Below are 12,884 nucleotides of genomic sequence, written 5' to 3'. Positions count from 1 at the left end.
TTTCAGTTTGTATCATCATGTGTGATACAAACAAAACTCATAAAAACACTGTTCCTTAGTGCTACTAGTGTAGCAGTCAAAACCTCCACAAGGTACCGACTTAAAACTCCCTAACTAGAGACACGTTGCAGCAATCATCTGGTCTTTGAACACTAACCCACACGTGTCACATTTAATAGACTCTGAACCATTGTTGTGTTAATGTATCACTCAAGACGGGAAGAAATTCAGCCTTAAACAATCAAAAACCCACGAGGCCTTTTAGCACACAATAGGTCTGCCAACTAATAAGAGAACAATTACTCTACTAATCGTCTTTTAGAGGCGTTAAAAAAATCTGAAATGACCTGAAGTGAAGCCAGTTTTACCCTCGTCTCTAACAGGACTTTGTTTAAGTCCAAGTCTCTACTGGAGGGATGAACATCATTCTTACAAAAGATATCTCCTCATTTGGTGTTTTGTTGAAGGTGATGTGAGAGTGCTGTGTGGAGAAGCTAATTAAACCCAGCAGGAAGTACTATGATTTAAATGATCAAACTCCTTTTGTAATTAGAAGAAATGCATCATTTAATAAAAATTGGAAAACAATTTGCTCAGAAAACGTACGAAGCTAGAAAGAGATGCAGACTGGCAGCTCACCATCGACGGCGTGTCGGCAGATCGCTCGGCCTTTAGCGGGCATTAATTGGTCATTTGTCAGCAAGCCGCTCCGGATGGGATCAAAGTGTCCTCGGGCGAGATACCGAACCCCAAATGTCTCCTGAAGGCTGAGCCATCCGTATGTGAATGAGTATTAGTTCATCTACTAGTGAGCAGGTGGCACCTTGTAGTAGGGATGCACCGATACCACTTTTTTTCAGACCGAGTACAAGTACTTACATTTGGGTACTCGCCGATACTGAGTACCGATACGAGTACTTCTCTGTGCCAAAAGACCCTCGTTAACAGCCAGCTGGAGGGTGTGAGCGACACACGGCAGACTGGGGAGTCCCGCATACGAGGCGGTGCGCCGCGACCGGCTATAGGTCGGCTTGGAAAGGCTCGGGGCGAAGGTGCTTCCCGGGGCCGTGGACAAAGTGTCACTGGGGCGGACTGTCCCTAGTGTGCCCCAACCGCGTCATGTCTCCAGATCGGGGCTCGGCCCACGTAAAAGGCGCCAGGGGTCTGCGGCGATGTCGACAACCCACCTGACCCGTCTTGAAACACGGACCAAGGAGTCTAACGCACGCGCGAGTCAGAGGGTGCAAGCAAAACCCCGTGGCGCAATGAAAGTGAGGGTTGGCGCGCACCGGCTGAGGTGGGATGCTGGCCACGTGGGGTCGGGCGCCCCACCGGCCCGTCTCCATCGGGGAGGAGGAGCGTGAGCGCGTGCGATAAGACCCTGAAGATGGTGACGAGAGGTTAACGTCACTTTGCCGTAAAGTGGAATCAGTGCCGTTGTATCGGAGCCGTTTTGCGAGTACGAGTACATGAGCACAGTATCGGACCCGATACCTGATACTGGTATCGGTAGCGGTGCATCCCTACCTTGTACGGCAGCCTCTGTGTATGAACGTGTGTGTGTGAATGGGTGAATGTTGGTATGTAGTGTAAAAAGCACTTTAAGTGGTCGGACGACTAGCAAGGCGCTCCATAAATGCGAGTCTATCTACCATATGTCGGCTTGTTTTATTCACACGGCCGCATAATTTAAAGGCTACTTGGGAATAAACCCTCCACACACACACTCAGCATCACGCTGCGTTGAGGGGGAGTCGACCGCATCCTCTCCTGTTCAGATGAGACTCCCTCCAGCTGCCTGGAGGAGAATGGATTAAAACCTAACTGCCGTCATTTTAACACACACACACATAATCTGCGTCGACACCCCCCGAACTCGTTCTAGCACACCAAGTGCTTCAGCCGCCCCCTATTAGCACACACACACTCACACAGAGGGGATCTCTCTTCTTGCAGAAGTCTATTATTAGCTGTTCAACCCAGAGACAAACTAATGACACGTTGGGATGAATCACCAGAGCGGCTGCCTCCAACTATCATTACACTCAACAGCACCGCTACAGTAGACAGCCATGTAGGATGCTGGCCACCACACATACACACACACACACACACACACACACTCATACCGTCAGTCTGCTTCAAGACGCAGCTAAAGTTTTCGTTGGTGTCGGTGAGCCCCCGAGGCCCACGTGTCTGCAGAGCTTCACTCCCAACTCCCACAAAACTTCTTTATCTGACAACTCATCGTTTTATTTTATGTCCGACTATCAGTCGCTGCCAGGATTTATTGGGTCTAACCTCAATACTGTCTTTGGTAGTCTATACTTTTAATATAACATTAAAAGTATAAAAATGTCTGTCCGTTGGCGTCGTTTCCGGAGCAGAACTCGGAAACTATTCAACTTAGGATCTTCAAATTTGGTATGATGGTAGGGACAGTAGAGATGCACCGATACCACTTTTTTCAGACCGAGTACAAGTACTTACATTTGGGTACTCGCCGATACCGAGTACCGATACGAGTACTTCTCTGTGTCTAAAGACCCTCGTTAACATCCAGCTGGAGGGTGTGAGCGACACACGGCAGGCTGGGGAGTCCCGCATACGAGGCGGTGCGCCGCCACCGGCTCTAGGTCGGCTTGGAAAGGCTCGGGGCGAAGGTGCTTCCCGGGGTCCTTGTCCTTAGTGCGCCCCATCCGCGTTGTCGTGCCCCCAGGGCGGGGCTCGGCCCACGTAAAAGGCGCCAGGGGTCTGCGGCGATGTCTGCAACCCACCCAACCCGTCTTGAAACACGGACCAAGGAGTCTAACGCACGCGCGAGTCAGAGGGTGCAAGCAAAACCCCGTGGCGCAATGAAAGTGAGGGCCGGCACGCGCCGCCTCAGGCGGGATCCCGGCCCCGTCTCGCTCGCACCATCGGGGAGGTGGAGCGTGAGCGATAGGAGCCAAAAAATGGTGACGAGAGGTTAACGTCACGCTGCTGTAAAGTGGTATCGGTGCCATTGTATCGGAGCCGTTTTGCGAGTACGAGTACATGAGCACAGTATCGGACCCGATACCCGATACTGGTATCGGTGCATCCCTAGTTGTGGTCTAGTTGTGTTTTGGTGCCCAACATTTTTTAAGTTTTGCCCAAAAACTGTGATTTTTTTTTTTACTTAATTTTCGTTTCCAGAGCAGAACTCGGAAACTATTTAACTAACGAACTTCACATTTGGTGTGATGGTTGACAGTGTGGTGTAGTTGTGCCTTCTGGGAGTTAGAAGTCCAGGGATTGGACTTCAGCAAGGTAAGATAATATCAAGCTACATTATGTTCAATAGACTAATTTCATTAGTTCCTAAAGGGCATTACCCTTAGCCCTACTTTAGTAGGGGTCAAGCGGTGAGCGGGGGGGGTGTGTGAGCCATGCTCACTTTTACCTTGTTTTCTCCATTAATTAATTGATTGGTTTGATTCATAATCTAATTATTTGAACTGATAGCTGCTGATTTAAATCTGCAGGATCTGAATCCATCCCTCCAGCAGCTGATCTCACAGATTTCCATGCTGTCGTGGGTTTTAAAGTGTTTTAATGAGCTGCTACAGTATTTTTTTTTGGCTGCAGTGAAACTGAAACAGACTCGTTTTACAGGGAACACAGATCATGTATCAAGTCTCATTCAAGAGCTGATACACGATCTAATGTCTCACTTAGGCTCCCATTAACATGGCTGCCTGCTGTCAGTGAAAGCTGCCGGCGCTCTCTCCGGGCTCACAGAGAACATGTACGGTACATGTCGGCCAAGGTCTGATCCCAGTGTTTGACACCTCTGACACTTCTTTACATCATATACATCAGTTGTCATGGTAACACCACAGGCGACCTTGCACAGAGTAATAACGGTAGTCAGTCTGAGTACTGAGCGCTTTATACTGTAAGTGACAGTTTGATGAAAGTGCTTTTAGACGACAGCAGAAAATAAAACAGGTTTTATGCTTCTTACTTCTGCTCAATAGAGTTGGGGAAACATCTCAATAAGCATTTAAATAAGTCAAACAGCAGTGTGGGGTATTTAGAAGATGATTCCTGTAGCATCATATCAAATCAGCTCAAAAACAGTGTACATAAAGCAGCAACAACGAGCGCCCTTTCTGACCTCGTGAGCAGCTGGAACGTCCAGCTCCTCCTGGTAGGGTCTCTTAAGATAAACCGCTCCGTGGACCGGAGCCAGAGAGTGATTCATGGACTCCATCGAGCCACATGTACTGTATAAGATGCTACCTTGGCCAGGGAAACAAGAGACAGAGGGACATTTTACTTAGGCGGTGAGCTGCAGTTATTTTGGTAAGTTTGGCTAATGACCGTTTCACAAAGCCAGATTGGACAGATTCCATTTTAAAAGACTGTGGCAACCTGTGAGGAGGAGCAGGACTGACGGGAGGAATCACACACCACTCTCACCGAGCACTAAGTAATTACATGTTCCTGCCTTGTTTCGGCTTTGTTCAGCATCAAAAGGCTGGGAGTTGTCAGGGAGCCCAGAGATGTTAAAAATAAACCTATTAAAAGAACTACTTTTTTGTATTTTTCACTGGTGAAAGAAGAACTTAGATCCTTTAATTAAAGGTTCTCTTATCGTGCTCATATCAGGTTGTATTTTGTGTTTCTACTAGAACATGTTTACACGATGTGCTTACCGTTCAAGTGGTTAAGTGGTGAAGAACATCGCTGCTCAGCAACGGCGATATTAACGTTACTGTCTAACAAGCTAGCAAGCGGGTAACATAATGCAGGAAATGTAAAGACATAATGACAGAGGAGGAAGATGAGGCCGTCGAGAATATCAACATTTTCCTCAGACATGTTATAAAATTATGAAGAAAAACAACTAGGGATGCATCGATACCACTTTTCTTCATACCGAGTACCGATACGAGTACTTCTCTGTGCCTAAAGACCCTCGTTAACAGCCAGCTGGAGGGTGTGAGCGACACACGGCAGGCTGGGGAGTCCCGCATACGAGGCGGTGCGCCGCGACCGGCTCTAGGTCAGCTGGGAAAGGCTCGGGGAAAAGGTGCTTCCCGGGGCCGTGGCCAAAGTGTCACCGGGTTGGACTGTCCTTAGTGCGCCCAAACCGCGTCATCTTGCCCCCAGGGCAGGGCTCGGCCCACGTAAAAGGCGCCAGGGGTCTGCGGCGATGTCTGCAACCCACCTGACCCGTCTTGAAACACGGACCAAGGAGTCTAATGCACACGCAAGTCAGAGGGTGCAAGCAAAACCCCGTGGCGCAATGAAAGTGAGGGACGGCGCACGCCGGCTGAGGTGGGATCCCGGCCCCGCGGGGTCGGGCGCACCACCGGCCCGTCTCGCCCGCAACGTCGGGGAGCTGGAGCGTGAGCACGTGCGATAGGACCCGAAAGATGGTGACGAGAGGTTAATGTCACGCTGCCGTAAAGTGGTTTTGCGATTACGAGTACATGAGCACAGTATCGAACCCGATACCCGATGCTGGTATCGGTATCGGTGCATCCCTAAAAACAATATACAACTAAAATTACAATATATTAACTTATTATACACCGAAAAATTCACTTCTATTGCCTCCGCCATTTCTGATGTCAACAAACACGTCACAACTCAGGTCGTGAATACCACAAGAGGGGGGTGTTCATATGGACTCTTCTGGTGAACACGGTTCAGTTCAGTTCTCTCTTTAAAGAAGAATTAGAAAGGGTAAATGACAGTTTAAGTCGAAAATCAAATTAGGATTTGGAGAATCGTGACACCCCTTATTCAAAACCTAAAAATGTATTATTCAAGTGTTCCCACTGTTTGTCATCATCAGTGTATAAGAATGCGTGTGTGTGTGTGTGTGTGTGTGTGTGTGTGCTGTCAGCACAGCATTAGAGGGGGAGGGGGAAGCTGTGCAAGATGCTGAATGCTCAATGACCTTATACATTCACACGCCAATCAAACCTGAACGTCGTGACAGAGAGACGGTATGAACGTGAAGTGAATGCTCTCCATCTTGGTAAAAAAAACACACCTGACAGCTCTACTGGCTGCCATGTGATCCATCCTGCCACCAACATATGCTCTCCATCACTGCTGGAGTGCATCCTCCTGACCTTCTCACACATGTACGTGCATACATACATATAATAGTATGGCGAGCTGTTTTTAACGTTTAATAGCTAGACAGGAGATTCATTAGAGATATCTGCAACGTCAAAACTCTAATTCAAGATATCCCTAATTCTATATTTTGACTTTTTTTTCTCGTAAAGTTATGACTTTATTCTCGTTATATTACGACTTTTTTTCCCCGTAATATTATGATTTTATTCTCATTATATTACGACTTTTTTTCTCGTAATATTATGACCTTATTCTTTTATTATGACTTTTTTCTCATAAAGTTATGACTTTATTCTGGAAATTTTCTCAGATTTGTTCCCTCTAATACTCCGTAGTACATTGTCTCTTTGGCCCTCACTGCATTAGACTTATATACTATATACTTAGACTATAAACTGTGTTACCTTCATCACAATGATCAAATGTTTTGCGGCTCTAGACAGATTTTTTTTAGCCTAAAATGTCTCTTTTGATAGTAAAGCTTGCTGACCCCTGACCTATTCAGTTGCGGATATCCAAATATCTACAATTTAATTCTGACTAGTCGTAATTCCAGTTCAAGATATCTTTAATTCCCCTCAATTGAAGATATCATTGTCCTTTTTTAGATATCTATAAAGCTATTAAATGTTAAAACAGCAGAGTGTGTGTGGCAACCTGTCCAGTAGAAGTGATTTTTCCTCCGTACATTGTGAGCAGCAGCAGCAGCAGTCCCTCTTGCCACTCGCTGCCCTAGATGAGTCCTTCCACCCTGTTTCTTTCCCAGCACAGTTTCTGCACCTATTTTGGATTCAAAACCAGGCCAGGCAGTGGAGCTCAGGACAGAGCCACCCAAATCCAGCAAAGTTATCTTAAAACACTAGATTCTGATCACTTTAATGCATTAAAATCAGCAGAGCATCCTCTCTTAATAATCTCTCCTTCACAGCCTCCACATTTAAAACACTGATGCACAGAAATGTCCTGAACTGGAGCAACATTTCAGCCTGTGTGTGTCGGATTTTCAGAGTGTATAACGATGGAGGCTAATAACGTAACCGGTGAGGTTATTTATAGCCTGCATGAAGATGCGCTCAGCAGTGATGGCGATGGCTTCCTCCTCCCTCACCCCTCCCATCCTCCCACACCATCATGACGTAGGGCTGTTACGCAAAAGCAGGGGTTCACCTTTTGTGGACCTCCAGCAGCAGCTCTCTGGCACCGCTGGCGCACATTAAATAAGATAAGATAAGATCAGATAAGATGAACCTTTATTAATCCCCGGAGGGAAATTCAGGTGTCAAAGCAGTAACATCAGCAAACAGAGTGAAACACAGGAGAGGTAAAGGTATACACACATTATAAAAACAATAATAGATATATAAAAGATACAGAGTGAATGGGTGAACATAGTGTGTACAGTCCATCAATAAATAAATGTAGTATATACAGTCTATAAAGTGGTATATAGGATGGATAGTGGAAAGTGCGCCAGTGGTTAGAGTCCAAGATGGTTGCAGATAGTACATGTTTAAAGGCAGATAGTGCATGTTTAAAGGTGCATAGTGCATGTTTAAAGGTGCATGTTTAAAGGCAGATAGTGCATGTTTAAAGGTAGATAGTGCATGTTTAAAGGTGCATGTTTAAAGGCAGATAGTGCATGTTTAAAGGTAGATAGTGCATGTTTAAAGGTAGATAGTGCATGTTTAAAGGTGTATGTTTAAAGGTAGATAGTGCATGTTTAAAGGCAGATAGTGCATGTTTAAAGGTAGATAGTGCATGTTTAAAGGTGTATGTTTAAAGGTAGATAGTGCATGTTTAAAGGCAGATAGTGCATGTTTAAAGGTAGATAGTGCATGTTTAAAGGTAGATAGTGCATGTTTAAAGGCAGATAGTGCATGTTTAAAGGTGCATGTTTAAAGGCAGATAGTGCATGTTTAAAGGTAGATAGTGCATGTTTAAAGGTGCATGTTTAAAGGCAGATAGTGCATGTTTAAAGGTAGATAGTGCATGTTTAAAGGTAGATAGTGCATGTTTAAAGGTGTATGTTTAAAGGTAGATAGTGCATGTTTAAAGGCAGATAGTGCATGTTTAAAGGTAGATAGTGCATGTTTAAAGGTAGATAGTGCATGTTTAAAGGTGCATGTTTAAAGGTAGATAGTTCATGTTTAAAGGCAGGTAGTGCATGTTTAAAGGTGCATGTTTAAAGGTAGATAGTTCATGTTTAAAGGCAGGTAGTGCATGTTTAAAGGTGCATGTTTAAAGGCAGATAGTGCATGTTTAAAGGTAGATAGTGCATGTTTAAAGGTGCATGTTTAAAGGTAGATAGTGCATGTTTAAAGGTGCATGTTTAAAGGTAGATAGTTCATGTTTAAAGGTGCATGTTTAAAGGTAGATAGTTCATGTTTAAAGGCAGATAGTGCATGTTTAAAGGTAGATAGTGCATGTTTAAAGGTGCATGTTTAAAGGCAGGTAGTGCATGTTTAAAGGTGCATGTTTAAAGGCAGGTAGTTCATGTTTAAAGGCAGGTAGTGCATGTTTACAGGTGCATGTTTAAAGGTAGATAGTTCATGTTTAAAGGCAGATAGTGTATGTTTAAAGGTAGATAGTGCATGTTTAAAGGTGCATGTTTAAAGGCAGATAGTGCATGTTTAAAGGTGCATGTTTAAAGGCAGATAGTGCATGTTTAAAGGTGCATGTTTAAAGGCAGGTAGTGCATGTTTAAAGGTGCATGTTTAAAGGTAGATAGTTCATGTTTAAAGGCAGATAGTGTATGTTTAAAGGTGCATGTTTAAAGGTAGATAGTGCATGTTTAAAGGTGCATGTTTAAAGGCAGGTAGTGCATGTTTAAAGGTGCATGTTTAAAGGCAGGTAGTTCATGTTTAAAGGCAGGTAGTGCATGTTTACAGGTGCATGTTTAAAGGTAGATAGTTCATGTTTAAAGGCAGATAGTGTATGTTTAAAGGTAGATAGTGCATGTTTAAAGGTGCATGTTTAAAGGCAGATAGTGCATGTTTAAAGGTGCATGTTTAAAGGCAGATAGTGCATGTTTAAAGGTGCATGTTTAAAGGCAGATAGTGCATGTTTAAAGGTGCATGTTTAAAGGCAGGTAGTGCATGTTTAAAGGTGCATGTTTAAAGGCAGATAGTGCATGTTTAAAGGCAGATAGTGCCTAAGAGGATATATACGATACGATATGATACAACTTTTTTGTCAGTTTGCACTGAAATTCATTTTGCATCCATAGGCGGCTCAGTTTGAGAAAAGGTACACATCCAATAGACATCCTGTTACCATAGACAGACAGACAAGTAAGACCCATCAGAAAAAAACAAAACACATCACAATTATTCATACATAACCCATTACAGAAGTTACCACCTGTCCTCTGGATCTACATGTTCTTTAGCAGCACATTCATTATTATTTATTATTTGTTTTGTTGTGTTTGTGTATGTTTTAACTTCTGCTTTATTATTATGTTTTAATTCCTCATAAGTATTGTAAACTTGGACACACCCAGCATAGGATGAAGCAGACCCAGTCAGGGTCACCAACAGCTCCCCGTCCAGAACACCACCGTGCCATTACGCACATTACGCACCATTACGCACCATTACGCACCAAACGCACAGACATTATGCAACAACATGCCATGACATAAAAGATAAAAGTGTAAACTTAACTATTTGTAGAGGTGCTGCAGACACAGGTCGAGGCATTCCCCCTCCACCTCGTCATCAGTCAGCAGGTCCGATAAGGGTCTCATGGGCGGCGGGTCGCTCTCCTGCAGAGGCATCCTCATCTCCCGCAGGAAGAGCTCCAGGAACCGGCGGAAGGTTTTCTCCTCTGCTGTAGAGCCGGACATCCTCTCTCATTCCTGGACACACAGAGAGGTACCAGTCAGTCTGTACACACAGGAACTCTCAGAGAAGAGTCAGAACACACTGCTGGAGCGGACTGGTGGAGGTGTGCAGGAGCAGTGTACCTGGATGAAGGTGTGCAGTCTGGAGGAGCAGGTACCTGGTGCGTCTGAGAGCTGCCCGGTGATGAGTGGACCGTCTCCGGCTACACTACTGGACTGGACTCGCTCATTCACAGCTGATCGGGAGCGCGCATCGCGTTATCAGGGATTTCGCAGATGATCATCAGACGGCGGTGACGTCAGAGAGGACGCGGGAGGGTCGGGAACGCGCACGCAGAGCTGCCTCCAACGTCGTCTGACGTCAGAGAGCTTTTTGGAGACATGAAGGAGGTCTGACGTCAACAAAACATGTATTATATATATATTTTATCATCTTTTTACATCCATATAAGTACATTTTATAACATGAAACCTTTATTTAAAATGTATACACATATATACAGTATATATACATTTTATATTTATATATATATATATATATAAAATATTTCCCTCTGAGATGTAGTGAAATAGAAGTATAAAGAAGCAGAAAATGGAAATACTGAAGTAAAGTACAAGTATGTCAAAAGTATAGTGTTGCATTTCATTTATATATACATATATATATATATATATATATAAATAATAAATAAAATAAAAAAATAAAAATATTATATATATAAATATATATATATATTTATTTTTATTTTCATTTTATTTATTATTTATATTTATATATATAAATATATATATTTATATATATATATTTATATATATTTAAATATATATATATAAACAATAAATAAAATAAAAATAATACAAAAATATATATTAAAATAAATATATATAAATGAAATGCAACACTATACTTTTGACATACTTGTACTTTACTTGAGTATTTCCATTTTCTGCTTCTTTATACTTCTATTTCACTACATCTCAGAGGGAAATATTTTACTTTTTATTGCACTACATTTTTATTTGACACTTATAGTTACAGTGTGTTTGTGATAAAAAACAGAATAATATAAAACTGTGCTTTTACTGTTGATAATATAAGCAGCCTACTTTTTGCTGGTAATACTTTTGAAACTTTACTTAAGTAACTTGTACTTGTAACAGAGTATTTTTAGACCATGGTATTTCTACTTTTACTTAAGCAAAGGATCAAAGTACTTCTTCCACCACTGGTATACAAAATATCAGTGGTGGAAGAAGTATTCAGATCCTTTACTTCAGTAAAAGTAGCAATACTTAAAATAGTAAAATACTCCATTACAAGTAAAAGTCCTGCCTTCAAAACCTTATTTAAGTAAAAGTATGTATTATCAGCAAAATATACTTAAAATATCAAAAGCAAAAGTACTTATTAGGCAGAAAAAATGCCCCCGAATACTGAATAACATTAGTATTTTATTAATGATGAAAATATACTTTTGGAAACACCTACTGTTTGGTATCCTAGAGGATAACACAAATTTGATTTCTCAACCGTTTATTACTAATTATTTTATTTTATTGGCTTAATTTCATATTCATAAATGCAAATGTAGGTAAAGGAGGTAAAACTCAATTAACACATATTTTTTCTATAAATGCAAAGCTTGTAAAAAATAATATATACCATTTCTTTGTTTAAAATCTTTATATGTACCCCCCTCGCTCTGAATTCCTTTGTTAATTATAAGAGGTGTACTTTGTTTACGGTCATTTTCATCAGCCATAAATATTATTAAAATATCTTTAATTCAGCTTGTTTTAAGATGATTTAATTATGTCTTTGGAGACCTCAAACTAAGATATTACTTGTCAGATTTCAGTCTCAGCTTCCTGTTATATTCTGGATTTTAACAAATGAGTGAGCTTCATTTCAGCTGTGAGATATATATAGTAAAGTGATCATGTGACCTGTCTCAGAGGCTTTTAGCTGCAGCCTTGAAGGTCTTGAATAACTGATGAAGAGCACGATGGCTTGAAACCTCTCGTCCTATGAATGCAGAAGTCCACGGTGGTCTGCTGTATTTTTATTATTTTCCTCTTCTGTCTGGTCACACGTGTCTGGAAAATATTTGGATGTCATCGTCTTTCCTTCCCTCTATAAGACAAACATGTCTATTTCAGTCGTTTACACATTTAAAGTCTCCCTGCATTCAAAATATGGTTGTTGTTTGACCTTCACTGTGCAGAATGATGTTTGTGCAGTGATACTAAGACAATTAATCGATTAATTGTCTTAGTATTAAATGATTAGTTAAATGATAGTAAATTATTTTTTCTCAGACAATTAATTAAATTAAATTAAATTAAATTAAATTAAATTAAATTAAATAATTAAATAAAAAAATATTTGACAACAATGTTGATATTCAATAAATACTTTTAATAATTTATCAAGGAAAAAAGATGCTAAACAATTCTTTGGTTCCAGCTTCTAAAATGTGACTGTTTTATATCTACCGGTCTATTAAAATTGTACTTGAGTATAGTATTTGAGTAAATACTGCTAAAATACAAATCATTTACTCAGATGCTAAAACCTCATCTATCCCTCAAGTCTATATTTAGTATTATAAGTCTGTATTGTATTGGCTAAATATTATATTCATATATGCAAATGTAGGTAAAGGAGGTAAAACTCAGTTAACACAATTTGTTTTTCTAAAAATCCAAAGCTTGTAAAAATAATTAATACCATTTTTTGTTTTATATATATATATCGATATATATATATAGATATATATTTACAATTACAATTACAATACCTGTAGAAAAACACAGTACATTAAATAAATTGTAATTTATTCAAAAAGAATTCAAGTAAAAATAAAAAACAAAAAGAAACTTGATATCTTCATGTAATTGCTGGCTGGAGGAACAT

The 12,884-nt window shown here is 41.2% G+C and overlaps 1 protein-coding gene across 1 annotated transcript in view; it reads right to left on the bottom strand.

Annotated features, from left to right (window-relative positions):
* The window catches only part of ppm1e (protein phosphatase, Mg2+/Mn2+ dependent, 1E), a 47,177-nt gene extending 36,932 nt beyond the window's left edge, over positions 1-10,245 (bottom strand). The window contains exons 1-2 of the mRNA XM_037748486.1: positions 10,091-10,245; positions 9,789-9,982 (exon numbers count right to left, since the gene is read on the bottom strand). Coding sequence (XP_037604414.1) covers positions 9,789-9,970 — 182 coding nt within the window. The 5' untranslated portion in view covers positions 9,971-9,982; positions 10,091-10,245. The remainder of the gene's footprint in view (positions 1-9,788; positions 9,983-10,090) is intronic.
* Between the last annotated feature and the right edge of the window lie 2,639 nt (positions 10,246-12,884).

This window comes from Sebastes umbrosus, chromosome 17 (genome assembly GCF_015220745.1).
Source record: "Sebastes umbrosus isolate fSebUmb1 chromosome 17, fSebUmb1.pri, whole genome shotgun sequence".
In the NCBI taxonomy this organism is placed as follows: domain Eukaryota; kingdom Metazoa; phylum Chordata; class Actinopteri; order Perciformes; family Sebastidae; genus Sebastes; species Sebastes umbrosus.
Note: the sequence above shows the minus strand (reverse complement) of the source record. Positions and strands in the feature narration are given on the sequence as shown.